Raw genomic sequence first — 15,246 nt, forward strand, 5'->3', positions numbered from 1 at the left:
AGCAGTTCCTGTTTAAACCATGACATAAGACCCAGGGCTGTGACATGAATGTTTATTATTACGGCCATACTAAAACCAGAATTTCTGCATGGTTCTTTACAAAAACAATAAAAACAATCAGAGTGCAATTTAACAATCAATATACTAGTGAAATTTAGTTTTTCCAGTAGATGGCTGACGTACAGTTTCCTAATAATGTTGGGTAGACTAATGGGTCTGTAGTTTGCTGGTTCTGTCCTTTTCCCTTTTTAAATATTGGAAAGATTAACACTAGACCCCAGTTCTCAGGGATACATGCTGAAAGATCAGTGCTTGTGAATAAAGTTACCAACACGGGCGTCCACCAGTTGAAGTTGGATTTAAATACTTCAGGTAGAATACCATCATTTCTTGGGGCCTTGCCTCTTTTGAGCTTAGAGATAATACTCTTAATTTCCAAGATGGTTATTGGGGGCCAATTTGGAAGGTTACATGTATTTACCCTTTTATTCTGCGCTACCTCTTGCCCTGTTTGCCCAGTAGCATATATACAGTACTACTAAAATGGGATTCCCAAGTCCTTGCAGGGATATGATACTACACTCTGGTTGTAAGGTTGGGCCAGCCTTTGGCAACCAGCTTCCAAAAAGTATCCATTTCTTTGCCCTTTGCTTCTTTTATTAAATTCCACCAAGCCTCTCTCTGGGCTGGGCTGTGACGTAGCTACCTGAAGTTTCACCTTTCCCACAAACCCGTCCAGCAGCTGATAGTTATTAGAGGCCCTTCTCTGGGTACCCCTTACTTCTGAGGTTTCCAAGAGAACTGAGCAGAGGAAACTATTGAGGGCAAAAAAGTTCCTTCAGAAACAAGAACTCTTGCTCAAATAAGGAGAACAAAAAGAACCACAATGTTTAGCAAAAGAATTTTGCAGGCAAAATGAAATTAAAAAAGGTAGAATTATACATTTGATGAATGTATAATTGGGAATAAAAATTTATTTATACCAGAAGCAGGAAATTAGCTAGGGAAGCAGCTGGACAGGAGACAAGGGAGTCAAAGGAATGCTGAAGCATTATAAGGAAAAGCTGAATTATTTGTTTGTTTATGTCCTGTTTGTGGAAGATGTAGGGCATATACCTGTGCCTGAACTAAGTTTTTCAGGAAGGGAGTCTGAAAAGCTGAGGAATATAGTGTTTTATTCCTCTTAGTTTTATTGCATTGTAGCTTCATAAATTTTAAATTTTTAAATTTCTTTGCATGTTGCCCTGAAATCTGTTTTTTGAACACAAATATAGTGGTGACGCCATAAGGTGGCCTTATGGGCAACTAAAAAAATGAACAATTTGCTAGCTCTGGATGTTACCCAGCCAAAAGTTCTTAAGAACTCAAATGTGAAATTGCTGATCTTCTAACAAGAGCATGTAACTTTGTTGCTGAAATTGGCTATAGTAGCCAGTCCAATATTATTTTTGAAAGGGCTCTGTAGTGAATTCAGGAAATTTTAGTCCTGCTTGCTTAATGTCTGTTCTGGGTAAATCAGTGGAAATCACTATCATATATAATCAGGTACATAGGAGAGCAAGTGTTGCTAAAGAAGAATCAGCATGTCTTCTGCAAAAACCTCTCTGTGAGTGTCAGCAAGTACATATATAAGGATGATTCAGTAGACTGGACTATCAAAAACTTTTGAAAAGGTCATTCAATAAATGCTGCTGAGTAATGTGAGCAGCCATGGCATAAGAGAATGAGTCATGTTATGGATCGCTAATAACTTTAAAAAACAACTGAAGAGTAGGAATAAATTAACAGTTCCTCACAATGGAGGGATGTGAAAAGGAGGATCAACCACATTCTACTTTGGGCCAGTGGTTTTAAACTTGTTCATCAATGACCTAGAGTTAGAGCTAAGTGGGTATGGATGACACAAAATTATTCAGGGTGGTAAAAACAAAACTGGGTTTGCAAAGAGCTCTAATTCAAGCTTCCTTCCAGGAGCTGAGTGTGCTGTACATGGTTTCTCATGAAGGGATGCTATCATGTTTGTTCAGAAATCAACATCTCTTCCTTAAATCATAAAAAGCACAGCTGAAGTCCATTTGGGTGCCTTGCAAGCTCTTCCCTGTTTTTCCACATAGTTGTACTCAAGCAATTGTGATTAGTGTTTAGGAACAAACCTGTTTGCTTTTATAGCATGATAGTTATTGTGAATTTGAAGTTTTCAGATTAAAGGCTGCCCTGTTGAAGAATGCAGTGTTGATAATACTAGTGATTTGCATATGTGGTGGGAACATCAGGTTATAAAATATGAAAGCATGCCATTGGGTGGTATAAGTAAGTACAGTGGACACTCAGGTTGCGAACGCGATCCGTGTGGGAGGCGCGTACGCAACCCACAGCGTTCACAACCCGCACCGCTGCATCTGTGCACGTGTGTGACGCAATTCAGCGCTTATGCGTAAAGCGCTGAAACCCAGAAGTAACCCGTTCCGGTACTTCTGGGTTCAGCGCGTTCGTATCCCGCAGTGAGTGCAACCCGAGGTATGACTGTATAGAGTGCTGTTGAAAGCCCTCCTTGTATTATTGAGATTTAGAAAAGATATTGAGGAACCACAGGAGTTGATGCTAATCTTATTACTACTTCTTAAATAGAGCTAGCACGTGCACACACACAAAAGTCAGTTTGGATCCCGGTTCAGCATGTTGAAAATTGCCCAATTTAATCCAAGGTATTGTAAGGGCAGTCTAGTTCAGATCAGGTCTAAATCCCAACCCCCCAAAAGACAGAATTGTGACTAACCCATTTATTATTATGGGGAACTTTTTTAAAAAAAGGTTATAATGTGTTTTTACTCTTGATAGAATTGGTTGACATTTGCAGACATAGTAGCCCTTCTTAAGTGAATGAAGCCTGCCAAATACAATTATATATTTCATTAATTTGGACCCTGCCAAAGGAAGCCAGTGAATTCTTGGGCTGATCACCTGAGGGCTTTCTCAGGGGTTGCTCCCAGACTTTGGAACTCCCTCCCTGGAGAAGATAGATTGGTTCCCTCCTTGCTGTCATCTGCCGTCAAGTGAAGACTTTCTTGTTCCAGCAGGCTTTTGGGAACTGATTGCTTTGAATGAAAGGGTTGGTGTGCTGAATGTTGATACATGATAGGTAGGTAGGTAGGTAGGTAGGTAGTTTTATTCTATCAATGTTAAATTGTTTTTTAATTATTGTTTTCCTCCCTATGTGGATGGATGGCAGCTAATAGATTGAGGTTGAATCCTGACAAGACAGAAGTACTGTTTCTGGGGGACAGGGGGTGGGCAGGTCTGGGGGACTCACTGGTCCTGAATGGGGTACTTGTGCTACTAAAGGATGAGGTGCATAGCCTAGGAGTTATTTTGGAATCACAGCTATCCATGGAAGCTCAGGTTTACCAGCTCCATCTGATACGCCAGCTAAGGCCCTTCCTGCTTGTGTACTGTCTCGTCAGAGTGGTACATGCCCTGCTTATCTCCCACTTGGACTTCTGCAATGGAGCTCTACGTGGGGCTGCCTTTGAAGGTGACCCAGAAACTACAACTAATCCAGAATGCAGTAGCTAGACTGGTGACTGGGAGCAGCCACTGGTACCATTTAACACTGGTCCTGAAAGACCTACATTGGCTCCCAGTATGTTTCTGAGCACAATTCAAAGTGTTGGGGCTTACCTTTTAAGCCCTAAACTGCCTCAGCCCAGTATACCTGAAGGAGCGTCTCCACCCCCATCGTTCTGGTCCAAGGGCCTTCTGGCGGTTCCCTCACTGCAAGAAGTGAAGTTACAGGGAACCAGGTAGAGGGCCTTCTCAGTAGTGGCACCCAATGAAATTGTTGTTGTTGCTTTTGTTTATTTGGTAGATGACTTTTATCCAAATGCCCTCTCCTTCTGAACAGAATTTCTATGACTCATTGTTATACATCTGTGCTGGGGGCAATGAAATAAGACGGGAAGTGGCTAGAGCACAAGTAGAGGAAGACTCATGCCTCATGTTGTATCTGACCAAACACAGGAGCATGGTCATGTGCACAGGGTGTGCCTGGGCACAGCCTAATGTTTAAAAAAACAACAACAACCAGGAATCATGGCAAGGAGGGAGAGAGCACACAGCAACCTGGCTCCCTCAGCTGCCCAAGCAACTCACCATCATTTGTGGAGAGAGCTCAGTGGGAGTGAGGGGCTGCTTTTGTGGTGCACAAGCAAGGAGGAGGAGGAGGAGCCATTTGCCCTCCAGATCTGCCCTCTCTCTGGTCAGCTTGGCCCATGGGTCTTTTCCTGTGCATGAAAAATATATTATTTTGTCTTCTTGACCACTCTTGTTGTGGTTGTTTTGCTAGCTTTTTTTACTCTTTACCTCTTCATTGTCCTCATTTGCCTTGTCATTTCCCCCGCCTTCCTTCCTTCCTTCCTTCCTTCCTTCCTTCCTTCCTTCCTTCCTTTCTTCCTTCCTTCCTGAAAGAAATAAATGGAAAATTCCCGCAGTTGAAATGTGCTGTGCATGCCTATGCACAGGATAGAGCTCATCATTGACCCTATTCTAGTGGTGATGGTGAGATTTAACTGGATTAAATATTATTCTCTCTGGCTGGAATCTCTGTTAGAATATTAACTATCAAAATGCATCTCCTAAAATTCTCATGTTCTGAATGTTTTATCACCGTTTTCTCTTTTGAAATTCACCTATTTGCAGTCCATAGTTAGTGTGACCTCTTTTTTCTTTCAGTGCATTTTGTATACTGATGTATAAAATATTAATTCAAATGTCAAGACTGCAATCCTATGTGCACTGAATTGCAAGTGTAAGAATATATGTAACCCTGTGGCATATATAATTTTTCTGGGGTGTGGGTAGTAAGCGAAAGTAGTATTAGAGAGAGGGACAGCAATGGTTGGGGTCTGCATTGTTGAAGTTGACAGAAAGAGAAAGTGTATTTGAGAAGAGGTGCAGTACTGGGTGGGGGAATACTAATCCTGGATGATTTCTGTAAGGAAATTTTACTGCATATATTCTGTAAATATGTAAAACATTGAAAGTGTACTGTATTATCTTCCCAGGATATTTTGGTTACAAACTGATTTTTAATGCTGAAATATTGACATGTTTCATGATGTTCTTAGCAAATCATGAGTTTGCCTCTATGAGTTACTTCAAGCAGTGTGCAACCCTAAAACTATAAAATCCTCAGTTAAGATTTAAAATAAATCTATTCAGGTTCTCTTAGCCAATTAAGGAAAGATAAGGTTGTCCTAAGTTTTAAAATAAATTTAGGCAATTTAGCAATTCAGACCTAAGAACAAAGATGGTTGATAAGAGTCCAGTTAGAGGTTCTTTCCTAGATCTAAGGACTTTGCTTGTAGATTAAACATACGTTTTCAATTTGTTTTCCACCAGGCAAGCTGTCATTAAAGGGTCCCTTCCACATCCTTTTGCTCTGACATTATTTGAGGATACACTGTATTGGACTGACTGGACCACACGTTCTGTCCTGGCTTGCAACAAATACACTGGGGAAAACCTGCGTGAAATACATTCCAACATATTTTCTCCCATGGATATTCATGTGTTCAACCAACATCGACAGCCCATTGGTGAGTTCTCTGTTCCCCCACCATTGCTAACTACAACTTTGAACAGATTTGTAGAAGTCCCAATTTGCCTTAGAGTGGAAGAGATCATTATAGATGCTTTCCTTGGTACAATTTATAAGGCAATGAATTAAAAATCTATCCCAAGAAACACTGGAACCAGTTCATACAACACCCCAAGGCATGGTTAAATAACCTTAACTATGATTAATGTCTGCATGATACCTTGCTATTGGCCAAAGAACAAGAATAGTTTCCAAGTCATAGGTTATGCTAACTGTTCTTTGAATTGTTTTACCTCTGGAGACCTAATAGACCCTGGAGATTGAATTGCTAAGTAGATATAAAACAGAAGCAGATGATCAACTCTAAATCATTGATTGCTTGTATATTCCAAATTCAGAACTATGGATAGTGCAGCGGTATGGCTTAGCCCGATATTGAACAGAAACATTTTGTATTCTAGGGTTTGTATTTTACTTTACAAAACTTGTGCTGTTGCTTCTCTGGCTGAGCCAATGTACTAACAAATTTCTAACTGAGAAGCTATTGGTGAGCTTAGCTTTTGCCCAAAATTTGGCTTTTGCTAGCTAATATTTACACTCCCAAAGTAAAGCTGCTGACTTAAATGATGATTGACATGAACTGGTGAGTGAATCACCAACTCTTACAATGTTTTTGATCTGAGTAATAAAATCGTATTATTTTACTCTCCCTGTGTTTTTGTTTTTAGTTTGTGGAAAGTTTTTGGTTTGTGGAAAGTAGCCAGGTTGCTTTTTCTTTTACAATTCAACGCAGAATTGCAGAATTGGAAGAGAACACAAAGTTCATCTACTCCAACCCCCTGCATTGCAGGAATCTCAATTAAAGTATCCATGACCGATAGCCACCTTCTGAAGGACTCCTAAATTCTTCCTCATGTTGAGTTAAAATCTCCTTTGTTGCAACTTGAATACACTGGTTGAATCCTACCCATCAGAGCAGCCAAAAAAAGCACCCCTTCCTCTTTCATATGACGGCCCTTGAGATATCGTAGGTGGCTATCATATCAGTTCTCCGTCTCCTCTTTCCCAGTTTGGTGTCATCTGCAGATTGGAGGAGCATCTCCTCAATTCCTTCATCCAAGTCATTTATATAGATGTTGAACAACAATGGGCCCAGGACAGAACCCTGTGACATCCCACTTGTCATTTTTCCCAGTATGGCGAGGAACTGCTAGGCAGAGTTCGCCCAGCTCCTAAAGGTGTGGGGTGAAATCCATCCCAGCACCTAGCGGACCAGGGCCCTCTGGTGCTGCTGATTTGCATCTAGGCAGCCAGGGCTCCTCCTCCAGACCTTTTTGCATCAGGTGAGTGAGGACCACTTGCTTTTTAAAATTATCTGATAAATACAGAGCTGTGTGCCATTAGGACTGTATCTGTAGGTTTCCCCTTCTGTGTCAGTTAACTGGGGTCAAATCAGTATTGTTTACTTTTTATAATACATGGAATCTAGGGAGGTTGTGAACTCTCCTTCCTTGGAGATTTCTAAGCAGAGGTTGGATGGCCATCTGTCATGGATGCTTTAGCAGAGTTTCCCAAGTTGGACTAGAAAGATGACCCTTGGGGTCCCTTTCAACTTTTATGATTCGATGGTTTTCTGCTTCAACAATATTTCATTATGTTCCTATCATTTTATAGAAGTCATGTTTCACCTTTAATGCTGTTTTAGATTCAACTTATGATTTAGCTAACAGGACAGTAAAATAATCCCCCCATTAGATAATTTGAACCCATGTTCTTTTGGCACAGATGTTGTACACACATTCCATTGTGGGGGAATATGAACGTGTTTTTATAACTAAAACATGTTCTGTTTACAAACAGAATACTTAAATAGCTATCTTTCTACCGGGGGGGGGGGGCACAGGAAGGAAACAAAATTGGAAGGGGGCTGCCGTCAGAAAAAAAGTTGAGAAACACTGTCGTAGGGAAAAGGAGACTGAGGGACAAACAGCTTGTCAATTTAACTCCTCAGAGAGACAGGGGTGGCGTTTATGCTTCTAATTATTTTGAGCCTATGAAAGTGGGTTTTCCCATGGTCAGATGGCTCCCTCGGATCAACCTCTAGGAGGGATTGCTATTTAGGCTATTGCTTTACGTTCCTGACAAGGCAGGTCAGAGGATGAAATATGGTGAAGAGAAAATGGAAATAGTTACTGTTAACAGCAAGGAGGCTTCTGCTGTACCATAGTTTTCTGTGCAGCTGCCTTTGCTTTGCATATCTCATATCATCTGTCTGTCTGAAGGCAGACCAGTCATTACAATAATAAAGTCAAAATTGGGTTTTATATTTATTTTATTTATAAAATACTATGCCCCTTAATATACCATATTTTTCGCTCCATAAGACATATTTTTTCCCTCCTAAAAAGTAAGGGGAAATGTCTGTGCGTCTTATGGAGCGAAGGCTCCCTGTCAGGCAAGCCGCGAGATGCAGGGGCAGCGACGGGCAGCAGAGAAGATGCTGCTCGTTCCTCTCCGCCACCTCTTGCAAAAGCCCGCCCCCTGCAGAAGCAGGCTTTTGCGGGCGGCAGTGGAGGAGATGCTGCTCGTTCCTCCCCGCCTCTTGCAAAAGCCTGCTTCTGAACGTGGCAAGAGGTGGGGAGGGGGGGTGGGACCTAGCAGCCCGGAACGGGAGAGCCGCCCTGATGCTTGCTTTAAAGCCAGCAGCAAAGGGGTGGGGGAGGAAGGAGGAACTTCCCCTGTCCCCTTGCTGCTGGCGGCGGCAGCTGCAGAGGAGGAACGTGCAGCCCAAAAGCTGCTTTCTCCTCCGCACCCACCGCCGCCAGGTTTGAATCGGAATATCCCCCCCTCCCACCTTTAGAAAATAGGTGCGTCTTATGGTCCAGAAATACGGGTAATAAAATTTCAGAGCAGTTTACAACAGAAATACAATAACAACAATAAAATGCAAATAGCATACAATAAAATTACCCCCAAAACTTGAAAAAATAAAATCACAACTGTATATCACAAACAAAACTGAAGGTTGTGAAAATGAAATTCTCAAAACAGCTTTTCTTCAGAAGGATGAAATGCAGCTTTGGAGGCTCACATTATTTTGCAGATGTGGAGAGGGAGGCTAGGGTTGGTGTGCAACGCCTTCTTTGTATTCCCCCCCCTCCTGTGCACACATAGTTCCCCATCACATAAATATACACATATTCACGTCACATATATCCTGTGTATGTGCACTTCCTTACTTATTTTGCTTGTTTCTGCTGTCCTTGTTTCTCTTCCCTTAAACACATGTTATTTTTGATGTGCAATGTAATGTTTTTAGTATTATTACACACTGATCTGCATGGTCTCTGTACTTGACAGCTACAAACCCATGTGGAACCAATAACGGTGGTTGCTCCCATTTGTGTTTGATGTCTCCCGTCAAGCCCTCTTATCAGTGTGCATGTCCCACAGGCGTGAAACTCCTTGAAAATGAAAAAACCTGCAAAGATGGTATGTTATAATTTTAAAAGTTATTCAGATAATAGAGTTTAAACTGGCAAAGAATTTGATCTGCTAGCATAATTGAATAGTGTACTTTTTGGCAAGGATGCTACAAGTCAAGTACAAAATGTACACTGCCACTTCAGTGTACGTTACAACAGTGGTTTCTCAAATTGTGGGGAGGGTGCAAGATATCTGGAGGAATGTGTGTGGAAAGTTCTAGGGAGGAAGAGTTAGTACCACATTAGACTTCATACATAGAGCTTTGTGGGGGGATATTGTGTGCTCACATGCCAAAGAACCGGTTGGCAGTGCGTTGGGGACTTGAAAAGGAGAACAAGCTTAAAAGGGGGTAATTTCTCCTTTAATTTGATGGGCTGCAAGACTGGCAGCAGTGCTGTGCGGGAAAGGCAGACAGGCCTGATTTGATGCCATTGCCAGACTCACTGGCCATTCTGGGCATGTTATAAACACACCCTGACTATGACACCCAGATGGCTGTCACCTCTAATCTTTAACTTACTGCTAAGGAACAAAATGCTTTTTCTGGAATTAATTGATAACCTGCATGAAGTATTTATCCTAAAGCTGAATTAATATGTTATGAACACACACACTTTTCACAGTGGGCTGCGATAATAATGTTATTGTTTAAACCATGTTTTGTTCAAAGAACCATGGATCATCTCACAGACCTCAAAACTGGACTGTTGTAATGTGTTGAAGATTCAGAAACTACATCTAGGACAGAATAGAGTATCCAGCCATGCTGTTTATGAGCACTGCTGGCTGGGTACATATTACACCAGTTCTTGAAAGACCTGCACTGGTTGTCTTTGTCCTTCTGAGCCCAATTTAAAGTGCTTATATTGACATGCAAAGCCATAAATGACTTGGCCCAAATATCAGGAAAAGCACACTCTTTCTTATATGCCTCTCTTAGTATATTTGTTTATTGTTCAATAACAAGTGCAGGTGAAAGGGGGTGGCATTAACCACAAGGCTTTCAGGGCTGATTCACAATGATGATCATCATCAAGCGGTGAAGATGTATGTGTGGTTGGAATTCTGATGTTACATCTGATCACATCAAACACAATGCTTTTAAAATGATCTGTTCACATATTCTGTCTGTAAGTTATCAAGTGTTAGAAATTATAAAAATATAAAACACCAAATTACTTTTTCAACGAATGTCAAGATTTTACTTAGAAATGCAGATAGCTTTTTTAAAAAATCTTGGAGCATTTTATAGGTTGCAGCAGCTGCTTCTCCTTGCTCCCCCCCTTTTTTATTTAATCATGGTTATGTGAATCCACAAAAAACTTGCTTAAAATAATTTGTGCCTTCAGATAGATAGATAGATAGATAGCGTAAAGAAACCGAAAGGCTAAAGTAAACTTGCAGAATTTGTCCCTATACATTACCAACCCATTAAAAAAACAATTTCATTACTGCGACTCATAACTGCATAATACATAAACTAATTGTCTTTATGTTGTCCATCTAAATATTCTTTCAGACAAGGGAGGAAGGATACAGTTCTGCAAAATTTGTTTCAGCTTCTTTTTCAAATATTAAAATATTTACTCAAATATTCCAGTCATTTATTTAATGACAATTGATAGCATTAGAGGCCTAGATTTGTTAGTACAGTATTCTTTCATCTGTTCTCAGTTGTCACAATCTAATGGAAAAAGCAAATCCGTGTTTTCAGGAGATATAAATGCAAACATTGTTTTCTTTTTTGTTACAGAACAATCTATGCTGTTCTTTCAGTAAATTTATCTGCCAAGAGCCAGTGTGGTATAATGAACAGACTTAAATTGAAGAGACTATTGTCCAAATCCTGTCTCTGTCATGAACCTTACTGTGTGATCCTGGGGCCTGAAATACAGGACAGAACTGTATCAATAGAGGATGTAGCATTTTACATGGAAATACGGGACAATCCTGTATTGGTACAATGGCAACCCTACCTATTACAGACCAGATTAGTGCTTCTGGACCACATGACATAACTTTTATATTCTTTCTCTGTTGTTCATCCCTGTTATTTATGAAATCAATTTATCACTTTTTTATTTTAATAAATTCCATATTTGGCTATGGAAATATATCAGCACAACACTTTCAGTTAGGCTTATATTATGTCCCAAGACTCTTTCCTTGGTAGTCAAAATTGCATAAAGCAATCAATATAAAATATTAACAGTGAGAATATGCTAAGTAATAATCCTGCAGAAAATTTACAACTGCTCTACAGATGCTGTAGATCATAGGTTTGTCGCAAGAGTGGAAAATGGAGGGAAGGCCTGGTCTTCTTCTGCGACAGATAAGGCTTGCTATGCCAGCAACAGTACCAGAGCTTGATGAATGCCAGATTTAGGATAGAGAAAAGGAGGTACTTCTTTATCAAATACTTCCATAAACTTAGGAATTGCTGTAACAAACTCTGGTGGTCACTGGCTTAGATGGCTTTTTGAGGGGATTAGGCAACTGCAGTTCCATAAGTGGTGGTAAGCCAACATAGCAAGATGGAAGCTCCAATGTGCAGAGGAAGTTTTCATCTCTATAGCAGATGTGTGTGGGACAAACACATACAGAGGGCTCATTGCCTTCATATCCTGCTTGTGGAATTCCTGGGACCATCTCACTAGCCACAGATGGAAAGAGGCTGCTGGAATAGGCAAACTTGAAAGGGAATTCTATAGGAATAATGGGGGGTTACCGAGCCAACAGGCCATCGTGTACTCACATCTTGGGTCCGTGTGCTTCCCCATTAGGCACTTTAAATAGCAGTCTCAGCAGAGCAACACAGCTTTGTCCCTGGATTGTTTGGCTTAATAAGGCTTCCGAGTCAGTAGCTTTTCTTCTAGAAAATACTTTTATTGCAAACTATATACAGATTAGCCTGGAGCACATTCTTCCTGCATTGTGTTCTTCAGCTCACACAAAAGCAACCGCAACACAGAGAAAAGCAATAGCAATACAACAGTGTCAACATCCAGCTGTAGGGACGTCACATCCTCTTCAGGTTTAACCCTGTGTTAACCTGTTACTCCAACAAATTCTTATTTTGTTAAGTAGCATAGATGTCTAATGGGTAGCCAAATTTGAATTTACTTCCCATCCTTCTCACCTGCCACTCCTTTGCACACCTAACATAGTTTTGAGTTACAAAACTGTAGTTCTTTATAAGATAGGCAGACTGCTTCCCATGTGCTATTTAATCATGTCAGTGAAGTCAATTAAACTTACGTTATTGCTTTACAATTTGTTTTATTTAAATCCAACAATAAGTATGGGAAGATGCAGTACGTTTCCAAGCACAATTCAAAGTATTAGTGCTGACCTTTAAAGCCCTAAATGGCCTTGGCCCAGTATACCCGAAGGAGCGTCTCCAACCCCATCATTCAGCCCAGACACTGAGGTCCAGCTCAGAGGGCCTTCTGGCGGTTCCCTCACTGTGAGAAGTGAAGCTACAGGGAACCAGGCAGAGGGCCTTCTTGGTAGTGGCGCCTGCCCTGTGGAATGCTCTCCCATCAGATGTTAAGGAAATAAACAACTATCTGACTTTTAGAAGACATCTGAAAGCAGCCCTGTTTAGGGAAGTTTTTAATGTCTGATGCTTTATTGTATTTTTAATATTCTGTTGGAAGCCACCCAAAGTGGCTGGGGAAACCCCAGCCAGATGGGTTGGGAATAAATTATTATTATTATTATTATTATTATGCAAAATTGAAGACCGCTGGAAGAAAGACGAGTGCTACAATATTTTTTAATATTTTTAACCCACATAAATTAAATCCAACTGGCCAATGTTGGTGCCTAAACTATACTAACATCCATTTTTTGAAATGGAATGAAAATGAAGAGGAAGGGTTCTCAGTGAAATACAGATAACTTAAATCTTATACTGGTTTTACTTATGTGATCACAGCTTTGCATGGTGGGGGGGGGGGTTAAACAAATAAACGAAGAGTGGAGGAAACCCACTCTCTATTTACTTATTTCCACACCACTGTCGGGCTGCTGCCAGCAGCTCCCATGACTGGTTGCCTAGGAACGTACAAAAACAAGGAATGTTCTTATCGTCTGCTTTTTATTCAGTATTTACAGAGAGAGGCTTTAGAACCCAGCCTCTTGGATAATGGCTTTGATCTGAGTGAATCTCCAGCCCCCCCCCCCCCGTCTCTCCCACTTCCTCATCCGTCATCCTCATCACCTCTTCTACGGGTACTGACAAGCGGCCTCAGTCTTTGAGCCCTTTGCTCTCCTACTTTCAAGGCATGCCAGGTTCTGGGAGATGATGGCTCTCGAATGCTTTCTAAAGACACTGCCCACCAGCTGTTGCCCCCCGGTGCTTCTTCTTCCTCCTCTTCCTCTCCCATTATTTCCCAGCTTTCCCCTTCATCTGCCTCTGAGCTGTGACCTCCCTCAAACCCCTGTTATAAATCTAAAATGTCTTCTCCTCTAGAAGGGTCAGGCTGAGGAGGCGGTCTCCACCATTCCACCTCTGGCCAGGCCCTGACAGCCACCACCTGTGCTGCTTGAAGGTAGCATCCCAGAGCCCTTGCACTGCCTTCCCAAAGCTGGGTAAGCGAGGCACTGGGCTTTGTAAATGAGGCGCGAGGGCTCTGGCAGGGTTCTAGTGCTATCCAGGCTCCTTCCCAAAGCTGGGCAGGTGCTTCCTGGGCTCTGAAAGGTGGCAAGAAGGCTCTGGGACACTGACAGAGCCCTTGTGCTGCCTTTCTGAAGCCGGGTAGGCAGCCGTCCGCCGGGAGGGGGCGCAGTTCCGGGGGTTCCTGGCTTTACCCATTTTTATGTACAGTATATGGACTCCCGGAACCCAACCCTTGTGTAAGACCTAATAGCATTTTTTGCAAAGTTTATGGCAAGCATAAGTTTTTAAAAATTCAAGTGTTCTGGCTCTTTAAGTAATGGGAGTATTTTATTCTTCGGGGCATTAGGCTGGATCATCAGGAAGAGGATTGGGAGTGAGGGAACACTTCTACAATTTATAGTGCCTTGGCATTGACAGATGATCCATACACCCAAAAGTGAACCTGGCTGACCCCAGCAGAGTAGTTTCCATGACAATTAACTTTTTTGCCTTCTCAATTTGCAGCATATAAAAACCACATTGTATGCATGTGTGTTTTAATTGTATCTTGGAGAGGCAGTTGTAAACAATCACTCCCCCCCCCCCCCAGTTTCCTGTTTCTAGCCATTTTGGAAATCTTCGAAAGAAATATTCATCAAGGAGCTGAAATTGCAGATGGCATAGAATTACTTAAATGCAGTGTGAATTCTTTTTGTCTGATAATAACTGAGTTGGGCACTTAATTTCATTTTCCACATGTTTTCAAAATAACACTTAGCAATGGATATAAGCCAAAAATCCTAGTTCATTAGTGAGCTGAGCCAAAACCGTAGTACAATACTCCTGCAGTGTCTCAGGTCGAAAGTGCCAAAATTCTTGTGCAGAGCAACAGAAATAAACTGAGTGTGAGAGAGAAGCCAAGAGCAAGCAGTGTGTATGAATATGTGAAGGCTGCTGCTGGCAACTCCATTTTACATAGGCTCTCACTTTCATTGTACCATATGCCGCATAAAGCAATCTGGACTTTTCTCATGCCATGTTAATGCAGCAGTCCTGTTGGGTGTGAAATAGTCTCTACCATAATAGAGGCTTACAAAGTCAGGAATGGTATTGATCAACTAGATACAGAGACATTATTTCTCCGTCTCTCATAAAACTGAAACTGGCCATTGTCATCCACTGAAGTAGATTCAGAAAAAAAGGAAATACTAATTAACACAAACTTTAACTAAGCTTATGGACTTCATTGCCACAAGATCTGACAATGGCCACTGACTCAGGCATGTTTTGGAAACAGATTTAACCTCTTCATTTCCTCTCTTATTTTAATGTACACTGAACTGTTCACACATTATATACTGAGAATAACTGTCAGACTGTACTGTCTATGTTCACTGCATTTTAATTGTGCCTTGCTTTTGAGGGGCAATTACATTTTAGTACTCAGGTGATAAAAATAACCAAGAATACACTTCCTTCCTCTTGGCTGACACTAGGAATATACTGCTGCTGGTTACCAAACTGATAGAATCCTATGTTTTCATAGGAGGACATGCTTTCA

The 15,246-nt window shown here is 41.3% G+C and overlaps 1 protein-coding gene across 3 annotated transcripts in view; it reads left to right on the plus strand.

Moving 5' to 3' along the window:
- LRP6 (LDL receptor related protein 6) overlaps positions 1–15,246 on the plus strand; it is a 98,641-nt gene that overhangs the window by 32,647 nt on the left and 50,748 nt on the right. For all 3 annotated transcript variants that reach the window (XM_033148244.1, XM_033148243.1, XM_033148245.1), the window contains 2 exons: positions 5,398–5,594; positions 8,957–9,088. In XM_033148244.1, the coding sequence (XP_033004135.1) occupies positions 5,398–5,594; positions 8,957–9,088 (329 nt within the window). The remainder of the gene's footprint in view (positions 1–5,397; positions 5,595–8,956; positions 9,089–15,246) is intronic.

Source organism: Lacerta agilis, chromosome 5, assembly GCF_009819535.1.
Source record: "Lacerta agilis isolate rLacAgi1 chromosome 5, rLacAgi1.pri, whole genome shotgun sequence".
NCBI lineage: Eukaryota > Metazoa > Chordata > Lepidosauria > Squamata > Lacertidae > Lacerta > Lacerta agilis.